A 21903-nucleotide genomic window follows, 5' to 3' on the forward strand; every position below is an offset into this window, starting at 1 on the left:
TTTGATAAGTCTGCAGATAGACTACAAAACAGTGATTTGTATAATGATATCTATAAAGATTTAGTAAAGTTTCAGTTACACGGGAATCTTAGAGTTTATTTAATTGGAGCCCTGTGTTTTACAGAAGAAGAAAAAGACCTGGCTGAGGGCGGGAGGGAAATGCCATAGAACACATGGCTGCTTATTGTGTTAACTAACCTAAAAACCAGAGGAAGGTGTAGGGTCATTATCTCTAGTCAATTAATGACATATTCCTTTTTTTACCTGGTTAGAAATTAGACAGTCAAATGTATATGACTTGCATAGAAGCAAATATAAAATTCATAAACAATAAAATATCTCTTAGCTTGATTCTCTATTGAGTATGGAAATAAGTAAAATACGCTCAAGTCAAAAGGTATTGGTACTTGCTTTATCTAGAAAATGAACAGCTACATGTTCTAGAAAGTAGCCTGGATTATTTATAGCCCAATAGTCTTCAAAATAAATACACACATGTAAAAATACTCAGAAAAGGAACATGGTCCTAGATTACCTCTCCAGTCAACAGTGGTCAGTCTAAGCCATTTTCCCATTCCTGGCCTCAGTTCCCACTTCTACGTCTGAACCCAAATAGGACAGAATGTCATGGTTTATTACTACTCCACGTGAAAGAATTCCCAATACTCAGAGAAAGCTCACTCTGAAGAATTTTACTTCATATTTAGAAAGAATGACTCCAAGACCATTAAGGTGTTATTCATAATCAGATTTGTTCTTCTTTTTTCTTTAAGGATATTCTAGCATCCTTTTTAGACATTAAACAAAATATTCCCTGTTGATGTTTTCTAGGTAGGGAAAACCTGTGAAGCCAATTGTTTTTCCTTCAATTCAAATTATACATACAAGTGCAGCATCAGAAACTCAAACCCACAAATACTGATTGTTCCATAGTGATCTCTTCTCAAATTGCTGTCTTATCAGGAAAAATAAAACAACAAAAAACAGTATTCTAGAGTATATATTCACTTATAAATAAAATTGTGTTAAATTTTTGGAGTTTGTTTTAAATATTGAAATAAATAGAAGCAAAGAAGCTAAGCAGCACAATGTGACAGCTGAAGACCCAATAGTATTAATTCATATTTTACATGGCAGCCTAGATTAAACAATGATATCAGCAAATGGCACCAATATCTGTATAAATGAAAATGAAGGCAGCATATAAAATGGTTACTATATTAGACAACTATGCAAAGAAATTGATATGAAAATTTAATTTTCAGAAAAAAAATAATAATAGCACTAACAAAAACAGACATTTGTATAACCCTTCATGATTTTTTAAGAACATTCAATATATTATTTGAAATTGGGTAAAAGATCACATATATGTGGCATTTGCATATGTGAGACATTTATATAAGTGCATTTATGTGAAAATTTTTAAGAATGAAATAAAATAATAATGATAAGTAAACCTAATTTTATATAGCCCTTCATAATTTTATGAAAGTATTCAATATATTACATCCTTGACCTAGAGTGTGAAACACAAAGAATGTTATACAGGAAAGATAATTGAAACTCAAAAAGAAGAAACTGAACTACTTATAAATTATGTTGCATTATATACTCCACAAAAGAAGAAGCTGGCCTGCCAGGCCAGGATACAAATAAAATAATACAATTCACTAAGGGTATATATATATAGGAGGGGAGGTGGTGTTCCATCTGAAAAAAGTGTTGTTGTTTTATTTTAACCTTCAACTAATTCACTCTAACAAGTAGTTATATTGTACTATACACAGAAACTAGGGGCGTCAATGAGAAAAATATTATTCTCCTAGAATTCTGACTGAAATAGGGTAGGGTGATGGGAGATTTTTATAATATAGACTGGAAAATTCCTATCTTCAGAATAAAGCTATATTTTATGTATTTACTTATATATTACATACAAAATATGAGGCTATATATGTGGTTTATTTATATATTAATTAATTTATATATTATATATTCATATTTTTATTGAAACTGCAAGGGGGTTTTGGACTGTATTTCTCCAGGCACAGAATAACTAATTGCTGAGACAAGGTGGACTGCCAAGGAACAGAGGAAATTTTAATGTCAAAGATACCTTGTGAAACAGCCTCAAATCCATCTCCCCAACTAAGGGAGAGTGAAGGCTTTTTAAACAGGGGCTAAGTGCATTGGTGCCACTGTCCTAATGGGTTTGACAGTCTGACTTGATTATAGGATGAAGAGAAATTTTATCCTACTTCAATTTCTTTTATTCTCTGAGCTCTTCTGAAGCCCAGATTCTTTGCAGAGCTCACCAGAGCACAGCTGTGTGTATGGAAAAAACAGGGCCCTAGCAATTTCCTGTTGCTGAGCACCTCTCAGATCTCCAATGCTTGCCTGCAACTTTCTTTTTCTCATAAATTATGTATTTTTTACTTTAAATAAAATCTTTGTGTGAGTACATACTGTGTAGTCTGGTGAATCCTTTCAAATAAATTAGAGAAAACAATGCAACTCTCTTTATTTTTCTTTGGGTTTAATAATACATATGGATAGGAAGTGTTTGATTAATAATTTGGCAATAGTTAGAAGTACATATTTCCCTAATGGGATTGAGATGGTAGGTTCTCAGAAAAATTAACTTACCTATTTTATTAACATTAAGTATAAATAGATTTATATTATTTTAATTAATTTCATTTAATAAGCCTTATTTACTAAGTGCTTTAAGTTCCCACATTTTTATTTTAGTTTTGAAAGTATTTAAATTTTTGCTATCTTTTTTACTTTGTTATTATTGGAATTTGTTTAAATTACTGTTATCAACTAGTACAGAAAGACATTCCATGATAAAGACATCTGCACTTGAATGCTTATAGCAGAACAATTCACAATTGCAATGATGTGTATACAACCCAAGTGCCCATCAATACATGAGTGGATTAATAAAATGTGGTATACGTATACCATGAAATACTACTCACCCACAAAAAGCAATGGTGATCTAGCACCTCTTATATTATCCTAGATAGAGATTGAGCCCATCCTTCAAAGTGAGGTATCACAAGGATGAAAAAATATGCACTACATGTACTTGCCATCAAACTGGTACTAACTGACCAACACTAAGGCGCTCACATGGTAGTAATACTTACTGGGTACTGGTCAGGCAGAGGTATGAGGGGGTAAACCCACAGCTAAAGGAAGTGGAATGCACTGTAAGGGGGAGGGACACGCTTGTAGCCCTGGCTGGGGTGGGGCAAACACATTACATGTAACCAAAATATTTATACCCCCATAATATCCGGAATAAAAAAAGTAACAATAAAAAAAGAACTGCTTTTACATATCTTTTGGTATTGAAAAAAAGACAAATGCCCAATGTTTAAGTTTATCGCTTACATGGCATAAATGAGATTTCCTCATTTCTTGTGCTTGCTTCTTCCTCTCCCATCAGTGATTATTTTTGTTAAGTTGAAAAAGCAACAAAATTGATAAAACAGAGAACATTCTTGACCACAAGAGTTTCCGAACAATTTTCAAACACAAATTTGAATGGCTGAAGCCTAAAAAATAATCCTGAAATGCTGAAAAAAGTTTGATTTTTAAAAGAGGGAATACTTAGAAACACTTAGATTATTCAGTTGGTCCAGAAAATTCTCCCTTAAAACATCACAAAACAAAAAGCATAGCTTAAAGTACTATATCTTTGAATAGCATGATTTTATATAATACAAAATTTTGTCTACCATGTAGTCAATGCTGTCTCTCTGAATATTAGTTTGCCTTTGTCAGAGAAATTTTAAACATAGATTGTGCTCTCCAGCATTTACTTGTTCCAATACAGACGGATGAGTTCTCTTTGCATACTTGATTAGAAGATATTACAATGTGAGGTACTGAAAAATATTGTTTTGGATATCAAACTCACCCTTATAAATTAACTCTTAAAATAAACATTGTTTTTATTACTATATTTTCATGCAGTTGTTCTAGTGGAGTCACAGGACAACCACTCCTTTGGGAAAAGACTGAGTTTCATTGAAAGGAAAGTAAATATCTACTCTTAATGACTCTTCATGTAAACAATTCTTAGAATGAAAATAAATAAAGCAGAATAAACAAAGCAGAAGGAGATATGCGTTTCAGTAAAGTGAGATTGCTTCTGTTTTCTGGGCCTTGTGCATTGAATGTAAACTTTGTGGAATGATAACAAATGCAAGTCTGTTCCTCATAAACAGAGGACAAAGATGGTACTAGGGAATGAGCAAAGATCTGGCAACACAGAAACAAGGATTGTAGCATCAAAGCAAGCTAGATTTTCAGAACTTTGAGTGGTTATATATAGTAGCCAGTTATAGGTTATTTTCTAATTTATATTTTTTATTTGCTTTCACTGATCCTTCGGTACATTCTCAATAAATATTCTTACCATGGACATATGACACCCAACATTATGTTCAGGTTTAGTCAATTCTAAAACTCTATGTATGAAAGAAACAATTTCTCTCAAAATGTCTTTTCATGGCCTCTTTTACATCTTTGTTCCTCAAACTGTAGATGATGGGATTCAGCATGGGAATCACAATGGTGTAAAATATTGACGCTACCATGTCATGCTCCAAAGCATAGCTGGAACTGGGTCGCACATACATGAAGAGGATTGTCCCATGGTAAACTACCACTCCAGTTAGGTGAGAGCCACATGTAGAGAACACTTTCTGTCTTCCTCCGGCAGAATGCATCTTCAGAATTGCCAATACAATGAAACCATAGGAGATCAGAACAATTAGGATAGTCACTATTTCAATGGAACCCACAAAGTAGAAGAGAAGAAGCTGGTTTGTGTGAGTGTCAGAACAGGAAATAGCAAGAAGAGGAGGGATATCACAAAAGACATGTCTAATTTCATTGGACCCACAGAACGAGAGGCTAAAAGTAGCCACTGTATGTATAGTAGCATGTAAAATTCCACCGCCATAGGAAGCAATGATGAGTGGCACATAGACTCTGGGTGACATGCTCACTGCATACAGGAGAGGGTTGTAGATGGCCACATAGCGATCATAAGCCATTGCTGCCAAGAGAAAGCATTCTGTGGTCCCTAAAGCAACAAAGAGAAACATCTGTGTTGCACACCCAAAAAATGAAATGGCTTTATCCTCTGCCAGGAAATTGACCAGCATTTTGGGTGTAACAACTGTAGAATAGCAGGCATCCAGGAATGATAAAACACTTAGAAAGTAGTACATAGGGTTGTGGAGCTGGGACTCCCCAATGACTAATACAACCAGTCCCAAATTTCCTATCAGAGTAAAAAGATAGATTGCTAAAAACAATAAAAACAAAAAGACTGGCAGCTCAAAATCATCTGTGAAGCCCATCAATATAAACATGGTGACTTCAGTCACATTGTCTAACGAAATCTTCAGATATAAATCCATATCTGAAGGCAATCCTGACATTTCAGTTATTGTTTATAGGCTCCAAAGGAAATAACCTGTATAAACAGTCTTCATCCAATTATATCCTCATGTTTGTTTCTTTGAAGGGCAAAATGAAATCCTTGTCAGAGAAAGGATAGGCAGTGATGAAGAAGTTGGGTCCAATTGGATGCAATACTCTGTTTAAAAAAATTGGAGAAATTATTTAGCTCAATTGTTGGTTAAATTCATCATGTTAAAAATTTTAATGGCTTAATTTCCAGTTCATTTTCTGTCAAATTTGTTACCACCTATTTTGCTATTAAATCTTTTTAATATTCATGAAGATGCAGAAATCCTCAACAAAATACTAACAAGCAGAATTCAACAGCACATCAGAAAGGTAATCCACCATGAACAAGTAGGTTTAATCCCAGAGATGCAAGGGTGATTCAACATATACAAATCAGTAAACATTATTCACCACATAAGCAAAGGCAATGGCAAAAAAAAAAAACAAGCATATAATCATCTCAATACATATAGAAAAAGCATTTGATAAAATCCAGCACAGTTTCATGATAAAAACCCTCAACAAACTAGACATGGAAGGAATATACCTCAAAATATAAAAGCCACATGTGACAAACCCATTGCCAACATCATACTGAATGTTGAAAAGTGAAAGCATTCCCCCTAAGAAGTGGAACAACACAGGGTGCCCATTGTCACCACTTCTATTCAACATATCAACAGTACTGGAAATTCTATCTAGAGCAATCAGGCAAAACAAGGAAATAAAGCATATCCAAATCAAGAAAGAGGAGGTCCAACTCTACCCTTTTGCTAACAATATGCTCTTGTATCTAGAAAATCCTAAAGACTCCACCAAAAGACTCATAGAATTGACAAATTCAGCAAATCTTAGGTTACAATATCAATATGCACAAATCAGTAGCATTTCTATACACCAATAACAGTCATGCTTAGAGTCAAATCAAAGATTCAATACCATTCACAATAGCTACAAAGAAAATAAAACACCTAGGAATATACTTAATCAAAGAGGTAAAAAAGATCTCTACAAGGAGAACTGCAAAACACTAATGAATGAAATCACAGATAACACAAATATAAAAACACCTCATGCTCATGCATTGGTAGAATCAATATTGTTAAAATTTCCATAACTACCCAAAGTGATTTACAGATTCAATGCAATCCCTATCAAATACAAATATTATATTTCACAGATCTATAAAAAATAATTCTATGCCAAACCAAAAAAGAGCTTGAATAACCAAAGCAATCTTAAGTGAAAAGAACAAATCTTGAGGCATCACATTACCAGATTTCAAATTATACTACAAAACTACAGTAACCAAAACAGCATGGTACTGGTATGAAAGGAGAGACATAGACCAATGGAATAGGGTAGAGAACCTAGAATTAAATCACACTGATCTTCCACGAAGCAGGCAACATACACTGTGGGAAAGGAAGCCTTATTCAATAAATAGCACTGCGAAAACTGGACAGCCACATGCAAAAGAGTGAAACAGGTCCACTATCTCTCACCATATACAAAAATTAAGTCAAGATGGATAAAAGACTGAAATATAAGGCATGAAAACATAAAAATTCTAGAAGAAAATATCAGAAAAAACTCTTGTAGACATCAGCCCAGGCAAAGAATTTATGACTAAGACCCCAAAGGCTAATACAACAACTAAAACAAATAAATGGGACTTAATTAAATAAAAAACCTTCTACACATCAAAAGAAACAATCAACAAAGCAAATAGACAACTTGCAAAATGGGAGAAAATATTTGCAAACTGTACATTCAATAAAGGGCTAATATTCAGAGTCTACAAAGAACTCAAACAAATCAGAAACAAAAAATAAACCACCACATTAAAACCTGGGAAAAAGACATGAACAGACGTTATTCAAAAGAAAATAGACAAATGACCAACAAAGATATGGGAAAATGCTCAGCATCACTAATCACCAGGGAACTGCAATTAAAACTACAATGAGATACCACCTTATCCCTGTCAGAATGGCCATGATTAAAAAGTCATAAAACAGCCCATCCTGGCATGAAGGCAGAGAGGAACAAACGCTTATATACTGTTGGTGGGACTGTAAATTAGTACAAATAGAAAACAATATGCATATTTCTCAAAGAAATAAATGTAGACTTACCATTACATCCAGCAGTCTCACTACTGGGGAATCTACCTAAAGGAAAATAGTTCATTTTATCAAAATGAAACTTGTACTCAAATATTTATTGCAGCACAATTCACAATTGCAAATATGTGTAATCAACCTAAGTGCCCCCTAATTCATGAGTGGATTAAGAAAATATGATATATATGTACCATGGAGTAATACTCAGCTATCAAAAGGAATGAAATAATGTCTTTTGCAGCAACTTGGACAAAACTGGAGACCATTATCCTAAGCAAAGTATCTCAGGAATGGAAAAAAGAAACACCACACGTGGTCACTAATAATTGGGAGCTAGTCAATGGGCACACACACAGGTGCAAAGCAATGTTTAGGTCATTGGAAATCAACTGGGGAGAGTGGTAAAGCTTACCTACTGGGTACAATGAACACTATGCGGGTGAAGGACACATTAAATCCCTGACTGAAGCATTATAAAAGATATCCACATAACAAAAACATTTGTTCTCTCTTAATATTTTGAAATTAAAAAAAAAGACATAACTATGACACAAGCCACAAATGTGCAACAACAGAAAAGTAAAAATAAAATCACCTGTATCCGGATAGAATGCCTCTGTTATTGAAACACAATTAAATGGTGGATCCACCATATTTAGAAGCAAGCTTTCAGCATAGTGACTTGTGTTTTTCCTCACCATGACATATACCAAAACTTATTTAAAAGAGTGAAATATCTGCTGTGCATAAAGCTAAGCTGAATTCAGTGATCTACAAATGGTTTATATTTGATATGAAACACACTACATTTTTCTCAAATTCAACATCTATTTATCAAAATGACAATGAGAAAATCACCTTGGATGAAGAAAGCCATGTCTTCATTTTCAAAGAAAAGTCCTAGATTCACATGGAAGATTTTTTTAATGCATAGTATAGATAGTTTCATACTGTGGGATTACAAACAAAAAAATGCTCAACTAATCCTTCGAGAATTCTACAGTAAAAAAAAATTAAGCTAAATTCCAATTGTTTTGTAAATTGACAACTCACACATTACTCATGAACATATGCACACAAATATCTTAAGATAATTTCTTTTTTCATTTGAGTCATTATATTATTAATAGCAAAATAAATTTTAAAGCCATCAATAATATATACATATATATTAATTTTTTTATGTGGGGGTATCTATCTTTATTTCACCTTCATTTTTGAAGGATAGTTGCACTTTGATAGAGAATTTTTTTTTAATTCTTATTTCAGCATATTGTGGGAGTACAAAAGTTTAGGTTATGAATATTGCCCTTGCCTCCGCACCCCTCTGAGTCAGAGCTTCAAACGTGTCCATCCCCTAGACAGTGCATCACAAAAAGATATTTCAGTTTTAAAAATTCCTTATTCTCTCTCTTTCTCCTCTCAGTCCTTCCAGAATCAAATAGAATTGCATGCAAATATTTACTGAAGAGAGGAAAAAAACAAGAATTAGGCAGGTAAGATTAACATGGTGAAAATAAAAATGTATGAGCAATTTTTTTAAAAAACACATACCAATAGGAAGTCTAGTAAAGAATTTTTTTACAAAATATATGTGTACATGTTGACTGACATACACAGCAGAAATTTCAGCTACATCACAGTTCTAATCTTTATTTTCCTGATACATCTGAGAGATGACAATTGTGGAAGGTGAAGAAAACTGTACTTGGACTCTAAAACCCTGTGTTACAATCTCAGATTTAGCACCTAGTGACAGTGAAAGCTTGGAAATGTTACTTCTCCTTCTGAACCAAAGAATAACTAAGATTAACCAAAATTTTCAGCCATGCCTTATTCAACTACATAAACAAGATCTCATTGCAGAGTGCTTATTTATGAAATATATTAAAATGTTAATAAAGTTTTAAATATAATATAGGATGCATATATATGAAATATGACTTTTAAATTGTCTTAAACTACAAGATAAATAGGGAATTATAAAATTAATTTTCATCAAAGCATTGAGCAATTAATGGGCCATAAACTGTAAGCAAAAGTATTTCTTCTTTTAATTATAAATATATTACATGACAAAATATATATTAAAATGCCTTTCCAATGAGATCATACCTGGTGAATTCCAATGTTACATGCTATATTTGATGTTAAAATGCATCTCTGTCACTGCATTCTGCTGTGGGCATGCCAGTAAAATAATAGTTTAATGTTTAAGTAAACTTCCCTGATACTTTTGCTGATAATAATTTTCTGGTAAACTTTGATGCCTCTGATCATACCTGTAGAGAAAGAAGGTGGTTGGCCAGGTGTGCTGGCTCATGCCTGTAATCCTATCTCTCTGGGAGGCCTAGGCTGGAGGATCCCTTGAGGTCAGGAGTTTGAGACCAGCCTAAGCATGACCATCTCTAGCAAAAATAGTAAAAAATTAGCTGTGTGTGGTGTTGCATGCCTGTAGTCCCAGCTACTCAGGAGGCTGAGGCAGAAGGATCACTTGAGCCCAGGAGCTGAGGTTGCTGTGAGCTAGGCTGTCGCCTGGCACTCTTTGCCAGGCATGACAGAGTGAGACTCTGTATCAAGGAAAAAAAAAAAAAGCTAAAATAGCTTTTAGATCAATTTACTATTATATTAATTTAAAATTTGTTATCCTCTCCATAAAAAGAAACATTATCCCAAAATAGCATGTAACCAGTGATAGGTGGAAAGTTAATTTTCTCTCCATTTACTAATTTTTCTAAGTTGTGTATATACAACCCCTTAATTTTACTGCCCCTATTCTGATTATTGTCTTTTATCAATAAATTAAAACAAATTCCAAATTTTCAGCTCTATTGACCTAAACCTGTAGGGAATCCTTCACATTTTCCCATCTATTTTCCCAGAAAGGCATGTGATTCAATTTGTAATATAATTTCAAATTAAGTAGAATCCTCTCTCTTAGATTTACATATTAAGGAATATATGTTAGTTTTACACTCAACATTATAGTTTCTAAAATATGTCATGAGTGATAGCCTTTCCTCTTACCTTTGGAAATGAACTGCTCACTCAATTAAGGTACTCTATAAATATTATTCATTTGAATTCTTTTGCCATGTCCTTGAGCTGTTCTTGAATCCACAGGGATGCCCAAGAAGAAAACACATGAATTCCCTTCTGGGACAGAAAAGTATTAAGGCAATTTTTTTTTTCTGCAGTAAACAAGCAAATGATCTGGAGCAATGATTAACATGATACAAATTATTACATGAGTATGCATTGACCCCTGGTATAAAATAATCCCTCAATGAGAAAAGCATATGCATAGGCCTGGAAAAGAAATCTAATGATACAGGACATAGTTTTTGCTCTGATTCTAATCAACTGTGTGCAATTTGGTTGATAAAGTCTCTGAAATCCCATTTCCTCTTATTGGAAATATAACCTGAGAATTATCTGGACATCTTGTAAACTTGTACATAATGAGACAATATGAAAGTGTTAGCAATGACAGAAAGTATAATCATTTAATAAAGGTTACCATATAAATTTAAATTTTTAAAGTGCTCTAGTTCTAAATGATATGAGAGATAGATTTAAGCTCATTGGAAGTTTAATGGAAGAGATAAGATATGAATACATGTAACTTTACCTTAAACTCATGACTATGGACTATTAACAGGAATGTTATGGCAATATATGGATAACTATAATATTCTATGCAATTGAACATTAGACTATAAGAGATCTGGTAGAGTTAAATATTAACCCTTTATGTTCCATAAGGGAATCCAAAGGACAACAACAAAAAAATCTGCTGATCTGTATGTAGACTTGTACCTGGCTACATGCATAGGAAATTCTTCAAAATATAGTGAAAAATATGTGTAAGGTCTGAAGAATAAATAACAAGGCAGAGACTGATAGAAAATATTTGCAAAAGATACATCTGATAAAAGACTGTTATCCAAAACTTACAAAGAACTGTTTAAAACTAAACAATAAGAAAAGAAACAACATGATTAAAAATGAGTTAAAGACCTCAACAGACACCTCCCAAAATGGCAGATAAGCATATGAAAAGATGCTCCACAGCATAGGTCATCAGGGAAATGCAAATTAAAACAATAATGAGATATCGCTACAAACCTATTAGAAGGACCGAAATCCAGAACACTGACAACAAATGGCCACGAGGATGTGCAGCAACAGGAACTCTCATTTGGTGCTGCTGGGAATGCAAAATAGTACAGTCACATCAGAAGGCAGTTTGGAGGTTTCTTCCAAAGCTAAATATACTTTTACTTATAATCCAGCAATCATGCTACTTGGTATTTACCCAAAGGGGTTGAGCTCTATGTCCACACAAAATCCTGCACATGGATGTTTCTAGAAGCTTTGTTCATAATTGCCAAAACTTGGAAGCAACCAAGATCTCCTTCAGTAAGTGAATGGATTTATAACCTGTGATACAGACAATGGAATATTATTCAGCACTAAAAAAAAAATGAGCTGCCAAGTCATGAAAAGACACGGGAAACCTAATTTGCTTAAACAATTGTATATGTTTATAAAAATTCATATAACTGACATTCATAAATGGTAAACTTTTAATCTGTATTTATATTAAATCTCAAAACCCTGACTTAAAAACTAGCTATTAGATAAATTTATCATTGCTTCAGAATTGGGGATGTCTTTACAGGGATGATCCTGACTGTAAGACAGCAGAAGGTAGGCTGCTGGGGCTGCTAGCAATGTTCTGCTTCGTGGTCTTGGTCCTGTTTACAGGGTAGGTTCAGTTTGTAAAAATTCATCAAGTTGTACATTTATGACATATGTATATTTCTCTATATATTTTCTTCAATACGATTAAAAAAGAAACAAAGCCTTATTGCGTTTTACCATTTTAGTAAGCTGTATAAACCACTGTTACTTAAATGCTCTTTGAATGTTATCATCTTTCCCATTAATGACACAGTTAATCAATGTTTTCTATGTGCTCATTTTATATTTGTGTGAGTCATGTATTTTTTACATTTTGAAAATTATACTGCTTTTAGATCTGCTAGTTTGCCTCAAGTTCTTAATTTTCTTTCTTTACTTCAAATTGATTTTGCTTCAAGTCTCTTCTTTCTATTTTTTCTCTCCTTATGTTTTATATAGTGACTACTCACTCTTGTATTTTACAAAATTACTCTTGATTTATGATTTTTTTGTTTCATTAATCATCTTTTTATACACTCCTGATATCCAGTCATCTCATTTCTGATATATTTTATTTTCTTGAAAATTTAATCATTATTTTCCACTTTGTTTTACAATATGTAAGAGATATTTCAAATAGGGTATTTCATGTAGTATTCATTTATTTTATTTATTTTTTTTCACACAGAGAATCTTGCTCTGTCACCCAGACTGGAGTGCAGTGGCACAATCATAGCTCACTGTAACCTCGAACTCCTGGACTCAAGTGATCCTCCCATCTCAGCCTACCAAGTAGCTGGGACTACAGGCTGCACCACCACACCCAGTTAATTTTTTAAAAAATATTTTGTAGAGATGAGGTCTTACTTTGTTGCCCAAGCTGGTTTTTAACTCCTGGCCTCAAGCGATCCTCCTACCTCAGCCTCCCAAAGTGCTGGAATTACAGGTGTGCGCTACCACACTTGGACTCATTTGAATTCTGTGGGGCTTTATTTTATGTCCAGATTTTATTAGCTTTTAAGACATTTTTGAATTATTTTCATTCTTTTGTACTGTAATATCACCATACGGAGTTCAACTGTGGTCCTCTTTCTCCCTTCGTGCTTAAAGGTGCTGGGCATCTTGACTATCAGGAGGCACATGTGAGCCTGGTAATACATCAAGGTAACTTTTCCAGTTTCACCCTGAAGGAATCACTCTCATGCATTTATCGTGGCCTTAAAATGTTATTTTATAGCTATTTTAACTCTCAGATGTAAGCTTAACTCATGAGTGCTTTCTTCTGACAGTTTCTTGAGCCTCATAGCTAGACAGGTCTTACCCTTCAAAGTGGCTCCCTTCTTAGCTTTTTTTCCCTTAAGGTGAAGACCTGCCCTCCTGAAAAGGAGTGTGTGCTCCATATTTCTGAGATCCTCAAGGATCTTGAGCACTGTTTTGGTCCTTCACGGTCCCTTCGTGACACCCGCATTGCGCCTAGGTGAAGGTGGGGGTTTTCATTCACCTGCAACTTGGAGTGTGTAAAAGCTTTTTTCATTTTTCAAGATTGATTCTGCTGAGATTCTCTCTCAGTTAATTGCCCTTTCTTTTTAGAAGTGGTTTTAAAAATTCATTTTATATTTTATTCACTGAAAATGTAGTAGTTTACAATTTGAACAGAGTAAAAGTGTAATGTGTTTGAAGGGTGGTAAACCCATCTGCTAGATTCTGCCAGGGATATATGATGATTTAACATTATTATATTTTACCAAATTCACTGACTCATGACAATATAAAGTGGCTTATATTGTCAGCATGAGGAAACTGGGCTTCAGGGAAATTAAGTTCTAACCTAGCGTCAACACTACATAGTAAGTTTATGTCTCATATCTTAAGATTTTTTATTTAATTTTAAAACATATTAAAACATTTTTATATGTCATCGTTTTAAACCAGAGGTCAAAGAACTCCATTCAATAAATGTCAGCATGCGGGGCCTTTTTCCAGAACCATTTACTTTTTTATTATCGAGTAAATCATCATATTGCCATTTAAAACCAGAAGGTAATTGAAATATATTCCCTTTGGAGTACGTCCTGTGGGTTTCATCAACAGTCAAGTAAGTGGATATAAACAATCTAAATGAACCATATTCATAATGTAATTAAGCCTGCATTTGCTGTTTCACAGGTAAGAAAAAATTTTAGATCCTTTGCAGAATATTTTAGCAACTAAAACTTTAAAAATCAAGGTCAAAGATGTCTTTTGTACTAAATATTTTAGCTTACTGAACACAATATGAAACACTTTAATTTTTGTCTATTGCTTAGGTGAATAAAATGTATTTATCAAAATGTGATTTATGTAAAGTTCTTCCTAAGAACTGAAAACCAACACATCCTAGAAAACAATGAAGAAAATTAAAAAAATCAAATTTATTTTCATAGACACAGATAAGAATGTTCCAAATAGAGCATATGCTTTCATTTTCTCAATAGAAGTAGAGAGAACAGTTTGAAGTATGAGCAATTAGGAATTTGCCAACAGAGGACAAAAACATATTCAATCTATTCAACTATTAAGTGGCTTTTATTTTCATATAATGAGACAAACATTAACTCTTGTAAGTGTTTTGCTAGCTATGTAATCTAGATGTTGTTTAAAATTACTACTTGTTTCTAATGCTTCTGTAGTCACAATGCTTTAAAAAAATCCACATACGTCAAAAATCATGTTTTGTCTCATTTCACTTGGGATGGTGTGGGTTGGGGTATAACTTACAGAATGAAGCCACGGTCTAAGAGGAAGCAGTGTAAAAAGGTGAAGAGTGCATAAATTATGATAAGGAAATGCAATTGAATCTTACCTCTGCTACTTATAAGCTCTGGAAACTATGGGAGTTGCTACAAAGATAAAATAAAATAATATGCACAAAAGTCTATTCCTATAGCAAGTGCTCAATAAATGGCTGTTATTATTTCTCTTCCCTTTAGCAATCTTAGTCTTTCAATGTCAAACCCAAGATGTTTGGAGTTTTCTGTCTTCTATTAAATTTGTATTTATACATGTGGCTTTATGTTAATAAAATTAATCTTATATTATTAAATATATCAAAAATCATAGTCATTTCCTCTTTGTCACTCTGAGAACTTTCAGTATGTTCTACAATTGACTAAATCACACACAATATAACTCTTTTGGCATCTAGTAGAAATGCTGGTTTCAAGAGGAATTTAGCTGAAGTGCTTAACATCATAGTCTTACACTATTTCATTTATCCAAAGCAAAATTAAGTCCACTTTAATGTAGCAAATGGAATTGTGGTAAACTGTGTGTGTACTTTTGGTATTAACAGATCACACTAATTACTAAATTTATTTATTTATTATATAAAGAATAATCCAGAGACATAAAGAATAGGCAGAGGAAAAAATCACAATTAAAATATTAAATTGAGAATTCAATGGATTTAATCCTGATAGGATAATGTTTGAAGCTACATTAATAATCACAAAATAAAGATATTAATATATGTAGCTAAAAATAGAATGGCTAAAGGTTCTGGTTATATTATTTACAAATTATTACATTATAATATTAATTTTGTAACCAAATATTTTCTAATCAAAAAATACATACATCTGATGACAAAAATTAAATTATGTGGCCATCTTAAATTTATAAGCAAAATTAGCATGTAAAAGAAAATCCTTTGTATATTTATTTTTTACACATTTATTTATTCTGTCTGGCTGTATATATAACTGGGTTGCTTGATACGTCAAATATATGGATATTTTAAAGAGGAAAATCTTTGGGGAGAAATCCTAACATCACACATGTATTTTAATCATGAAGCTGAGTCATGAGCACATATTTTCAGATTCTAACTCTTGTGCTACTTTATTATGAACCAGATACATCATTGAACTGATAGCAAGAATTGTTCTGGGGCTGACCTTTTTCTTATGACTCCTAATGACATTAAAAATAGATAGATTTAATTGTATCCATCAAAGTTGTATTTTATTTCTTTTGATTCTGTTTGTACCTCATCTACATAAACTTGCTTTGGTCCAGCAGTCAAAACTCTAAGGGTTGGACCACTATTGGATCATGAAACACACCCATATACACACAAACACACACAGAGAAATGCAGAAAATGACATTATAGACACCCTATTTCCATCACCCACATTAAGCAACAGTTTTGTCATGCATACTTCATTATTTTAAAGTAATATATTGTTACATATAAACTAAATTTCCATTGCTCCATCCTCTCCTATTCCCATTCCCTCTACCCCTTCTAGCAGCAACCAGTATTGATGATCACATTTTACATTTTTCCAAATCTTTTTTAAAAAGTGCATTTACTGTTATGTTATTGGATAAATAAAATTTATATATACACACATATATTCACCTATATACAATTTATTTTTATGTAACTTTAACATTTACAAAGTGGATTTGTGATGTTTACATCATTTTTTGATGGGTTTATTCTTCCCCTTATTTAACCATAAGATTTCAAGATTTATTTATACTACAGATTTGGTTCATGCATTTAAACTAGATGGGAATTTCAGTTGCTTTTGAATCTTCTCTGTTACAAAAATTGATGGAATTAATATATTTTTATTTTTCATTTTCCTCACATACAGTAATGTATCTAGTCTAAATACTTGGATCATACATGGAAATTATCAAGTCATATTGTATAAATATTTTCAAGTCCATTAGATGCAGCAAAAATGTTTTACTATTGGAGGCACCAATCTATATTCCTAGGAAGAATGTGAAGGTATTTATTTAATGACATCTATCACAACTTTTAATATTGCCAGACAAGCCAAATTTTGCTAAATCAAAGGAAGCAATGAAATATCATTGTGGTTTGAATACTGATTAAAAATGAATTCAGAGTACTGGAACAAGCCCCTATCTCACAATATAGATAAAAATTCACTCAAACTGGATCAATGATTTAAATATAAGAGCTAAAGCTATTAATATAAAACTCTTAGAAGAAAACACAGGGGTAAATCTTCATGCCCTTGCATTGGTCAATGCATTCTTAAACATGACATTTAGTAACAACAATGCAAAAAGCACAAGTAAAAGAAGAAAAAAGTAAATTTAACTTTAACAAAATTAAAAAAAATATTTTGTGTATCAAAGTACATTATCAAAAATGTGACAAAATAACATAGAATAAAATATATATCTGCAAATACATTTGATAAAGATTGAATATTCAGGATATATAAACAACTTCTACAAACACAACAGCATAAAGTCAAATAACCCAATGTGTAACAGATTTGAAAAGACATTCCTATAAAAGATGTAAAAATGGCCAAATAGCCTATGAAAAGTTGGTCAACAACATCATTAGTCACTGGGCAAATGTAAATCAAAACCACAAAGTGATACCACGTCACACATACTAAGATGGGAATAAAAAGACTCATATATATAATAAGTGTTGGCAAAGATATAGAGAAATTGATACTTTTTTCATTGCTGGTGGAGATGTAAAATGTAAAAGGGTTCGGCTACTGTAGAAAACAGTTTGGCTGTTCCTCAAAAAGTTAAACTTAGAATTACTATAGTACCTCACAATTACACTTCTAAATATATAATCTAAAGATTTTCAAATAGGCAATCAAACAATATATGTACCTGTAGTACTATTCACAATAGCTAGAAGATGGAATGAACTTAAATGTCCTTCAGCAAATTAATATGGATAAACTAATTATGGTATATGCATACAATGGAATATTTTACTTATAAAAATAATGAAATACTCATAAATGCTACACTAAGTATTCATCTTGAAAACATTATCCTAAGTAAAAGAAGGAAGGCACAATGGTCATATATAGTATGATTCCATTTATATAAACTATCCAAGATAGTTAGGTACCTCAATAAATCATTTAAATGAAAATGATTTTAAATATAATTTCATTGCTTAATTATTTATGCTTCTTTTTTAGTGAAATGCCCAATTGTATCTTTTGCCTGTATAATTTATATGTATTCTCAATAATATAACAATGTCTATTATATGCACTAGCACAATTACCTTTTAACTTGATTATGATATTAATAGTTTTTATTTTATAAAAGTTTCAAATTTGGTATAGTCACATTAGTTTGTATTTGCAAATTACTCAACTGTTAAAAAAGTATAATTAACAAAGGAAATTCTACCAACCTTAAGAACTCTGATTAACAATATAAACTATGTATTTTCTAAAATACAATTATTTTTCATAATATTAATAAATATTGTATAGGAATACAATTGACTTTGATTATTCACAATATTCTCTCTTTGATTTATTTTTACCATAGAAATTCATATTATATAAAAGTAAAACTCTTTGCAAACAATTTCCCCTTCCTATTAAGCCTGATCCAGATCTTACCAAGTTATCTTCTTTACCAATGGTAAGGCCTACCTACAGGTTGTCATTGGTTAACTACATATTTATGTACTCATTAACAAAATGAACTATAACTTTGAAAATATTCTAAATTCACTTATATGACATAATACTAAATGTCTTATTCTGCAAATTTATTATATATTATAATCTATTTTAATTGTGACTCAGTTAATAGTTATCTAGCTGTTATTTCACTGAATCTACAATCAACAGTGGCTAAACACACATAGCATCTTTAAAGAAAAGTCATATATTTTATATCTTTTTTAGGATAATTTTACCAATTGTCATCAGAGATTTGGATAACTGAAAAATATATATATATACAATCAAGAATTTAGATTTCCAAAAGTAATAAAAAAGGCCAACTATTTAACCACATAAGGACAATATAAAAAAAGCAAATATTTAAGAAAGAAATTTAAATGAAACATAAGCTACCATATAATTACCATGGTCCATCTTGCCTCCCAAATCTTGATTATTTCTATTCTGATAATCCCAATAAAACCTAGAGGAGCTAAAAATGTTTAGAAATTAACCTATAAAATGTTACAATACAGAAAGCTACTATTCTGTAAAAATAACCTAATTCAGCATATTCTATATTTGAAATTATATTAAGGATTCAATATTACTTTTTTCCTTCAATATATACTCCAGTGTTTTTAAAAATATCAATTTTCATATTCTGCAAGTGAGTCAGGTATAGCAAGTCATTTTCCACAATTGCTGTAAAATCTAGATTTTTGACATTTTATTTCTGTCCTCTGTCCACTGATACCTATTCTCATGTTTGGATGTCAAAAACAATGTTTTCTTTGTCACTTATTTGGTGTTCTAATGTTATTTAATATTACAAATTAAAATTAAGTCAGATAATAGAATTCAGAGGTAAATTGACCAGTTGACCTTACGGTTTTAGAAATGACCTGAGTTCAGCCTCTGAGTGAACACATATGTCTTCCGTTTGATTCCACAGTGAGTGAAATCAACCCTTGATCCACCGTCTTCTCACTGCCTTCTGATCCACTGCTTGGAAATTATACTTTGACAAGAAATAAATATAAAGACACACTTCACATTCCCTTGAATTACAATATTGTTAATTATTTTCACAGTAATATGAATTGTAATCTTATAAATATCTTCAAGTTTGTTTTATGAAATTTCAACATGAAGAATGCTACTGAAGTTAACATATTTTTGCTAAAGGGTTTCACAGATAATCTTGAACTGCAGATCATCTTCTTCTTCCTGTTTCTAGCCATCTACCTCTTTACTCTCATGGGAAATTTAGGATTGATTGTACTGGTCGTTGGGGATTCCCGGCTCCACAATCCCATGTACTATTTTCTGAGTGTTTTGTCTTCCGTGGATGCCTGTGTTTCCTCAGTTATTACCCCAAATATGATAGTAGATTTCATGTCAAAGAACAAAGTCATTTCATTCCTTGGATGTGCAGCACAGATGTTTCTTGCTGTTACTTTAGGGACCACAGAATGCTTTCTCTTAGCAGCAATGGCTTATGATCGCTATGTAGCCATCTACAACCCTCTCCTGTATGCACTGAACATGTCACCCAGAGTCTACATGCCACTCATCATTGCTTCCTATATTGGTGGAATTCTGCATTCTACGTTACACACGGTGGCCACTTTTAGCCTCTCCTTCTGTGGGTCCAATGAAATTAGACATTTCTTTTGCGATATCCCTCCTCTCCTTGCTATTTCTAGTTCTGATACTTATGTAAACCAGCTTCTTCTCTTCTACTTTGTGGGCTCCATTGAAATAGTCACCATCCTGATTGTTCTGATCTCCTATGGCTGCATTCTGTTGGCTATTCTCAAGATGCACTCTGCTGAAGGGAGACGAAAAGTGTTCTCTACATGTGGCTCTCACCTAACTGGAGTGGCAATTTACCATGGGACAATCCTCTTCATGTATGTGCGACCCAGTTCCAGCTACGCTTTGGAATATGACATGATAGTGTCGATATTTTATACCATTGTGATTCCCATGCTGAATCCCATCATCTACAGCTTGAGGAACAAAGATGTAAAAGAGGCAATCAAAAGAGTGTTTGGGAAAAATTGGTATATAATGTATTTTTCACACTAAACATTAAGTGGAAAAAATTAAGACTGATATTCAGTGGCTTGATATCATTTTTTTTTGTTTTGGTATATTTAGTGCTTTTCTATTCTTATTGAACATTTAAAAGCAGAGATCATAGTCAACTTTCTATCTATGCTCTTTTTACACATGTAGAAAAACTTCATCATCCATGTGCTTCTTACTAAGTTCATACACACCACACACATATCCATATAAAAATATGCTGATATTGATTATATTAGTTTTCTAGGGCTACAATAACAAAATACCAGATACTGCATGACTTAAACAAGAGAAATTTATTTTCTCACAAATCCGGAGGCTAGAATACCCAGATCAAGGTGTTGGCAGGGTTGATTTCTTCTGAGGCCTCTGTCCGTGGTTTGCAGAGGCCCATCTTCTCCCTCTGTCTTCATATGATATTTCCTCTGTATATTTTTGTGTCCTGATCTCTTCTTCTTGTAATAACACCAGTCATACTGCATTAAGGCCCATTTTAAAAGTCCTCATTTTGACTACATACCTCGTTAAATACCCTAACCCCAAATAAAATCACATTCTGAGGTATTAGAGGTTCAGATTTCAACATACAAATTTATATTATTATATATGTATATATATTTATACACACACAGCAACACATATTCATGTAAACTATAAATTGTGTGGTATTACCTATCATCTTCATGTAACTTAAATTGTGTAGGCTTTCATAACTGCAAGTATGTATGACTTTATATCACATTAGTGTGATCAAATATTATCTGATAAGTAACAAAAATGCAGATCACATAAAGTCACATAAGCCTAGACCACTTCTACGGATTCATTGGTCTCTAACACCAGTTCTAAACAATCTACTCCATCCTTATTTCTGTGCATTTGCAGTACCCTAATCGTAACCTGTGGTTTACGTACCACAGATAACGTGTTCAAATTCCTACATGTGTTTCATTTCTAGGCTAATGTGAAAATGTATTTCTCTCCTTTACCCTATATCATCCAAAGCATGGACATAAAACTTATTCTTTA

At 32.6% G+C, this 21903-nt stretch overlaps 2 protein-coding genes across 2 annotated transcripts; one reads left to right on the forward strand and one right to left on the reverse strand.

Annotated features, from left to right (window-relative positions):
- Positions 1 to 4487: 4487 nt before the first annotated feature.
- On the reverse strand, positions 4488 to 5483 carry LOC123642119 (olfactory receptor 5T1-like). The gene has a single exon (XM_045557031.1). It carries the CDS (start codon positions 5466 to 5468, stop codon positions 4488 to 4490), a length of 981 nt encoding a protein of 326 aa, XP_045412987.1. The 5' UTR covers positions 5469 to 5483.
- Positions 5484 to 19809: 14326 nt separating this feature from the next.
- LOC123642120 (olfactory receptor 5T2-like) lies at positions 19810 to 20874 on the forward strand. Its single transcript, XM_045557032.1, has one exon. The coding sequence runs from the start codon at positions 19930 to 19932 to the stop codon at positions 20872 to 20874; it is 945 nt and encodes a 314-aa protein (XP_045412988.1). The 5' UTR covers positions 19810 to 19929.
- The last annotated feature ends 1029 nt before the right edge of the window (positions 20875 to 21903 follow it).

The sequence above is a fragment of the Lemur catta genome, chromosome 7 (assembly GCF_020740605.2).
Source record: "Lemur catta isolate mLemCat1 chromosome 7, mLemCat1.pri, whole genome shotgun sequence".
NCBI classification, from domain to species: Eukaryota; Metazoa; Chordata; class Mammalia; order Primates; family Lemuridae; genus Lemur; species Lemur catta.

Bases quoted from the DNA above. Each gene is read 5' to 3' on its own strand.
- LOC123642119 (XM_045557031.1), bottom strand. From the start codon at position 5,468: ATGTCAGGATTGCCTTCAGATATGGATTTATATCTGAAGATTTCGTTA.
- LOC123642120 (XM_045557032.1), top strand. From the start codon at position 19,930: ATGAAGAATGCTACTGAAGTTAACATATTTTTGCTAAAGGGTTTCACA.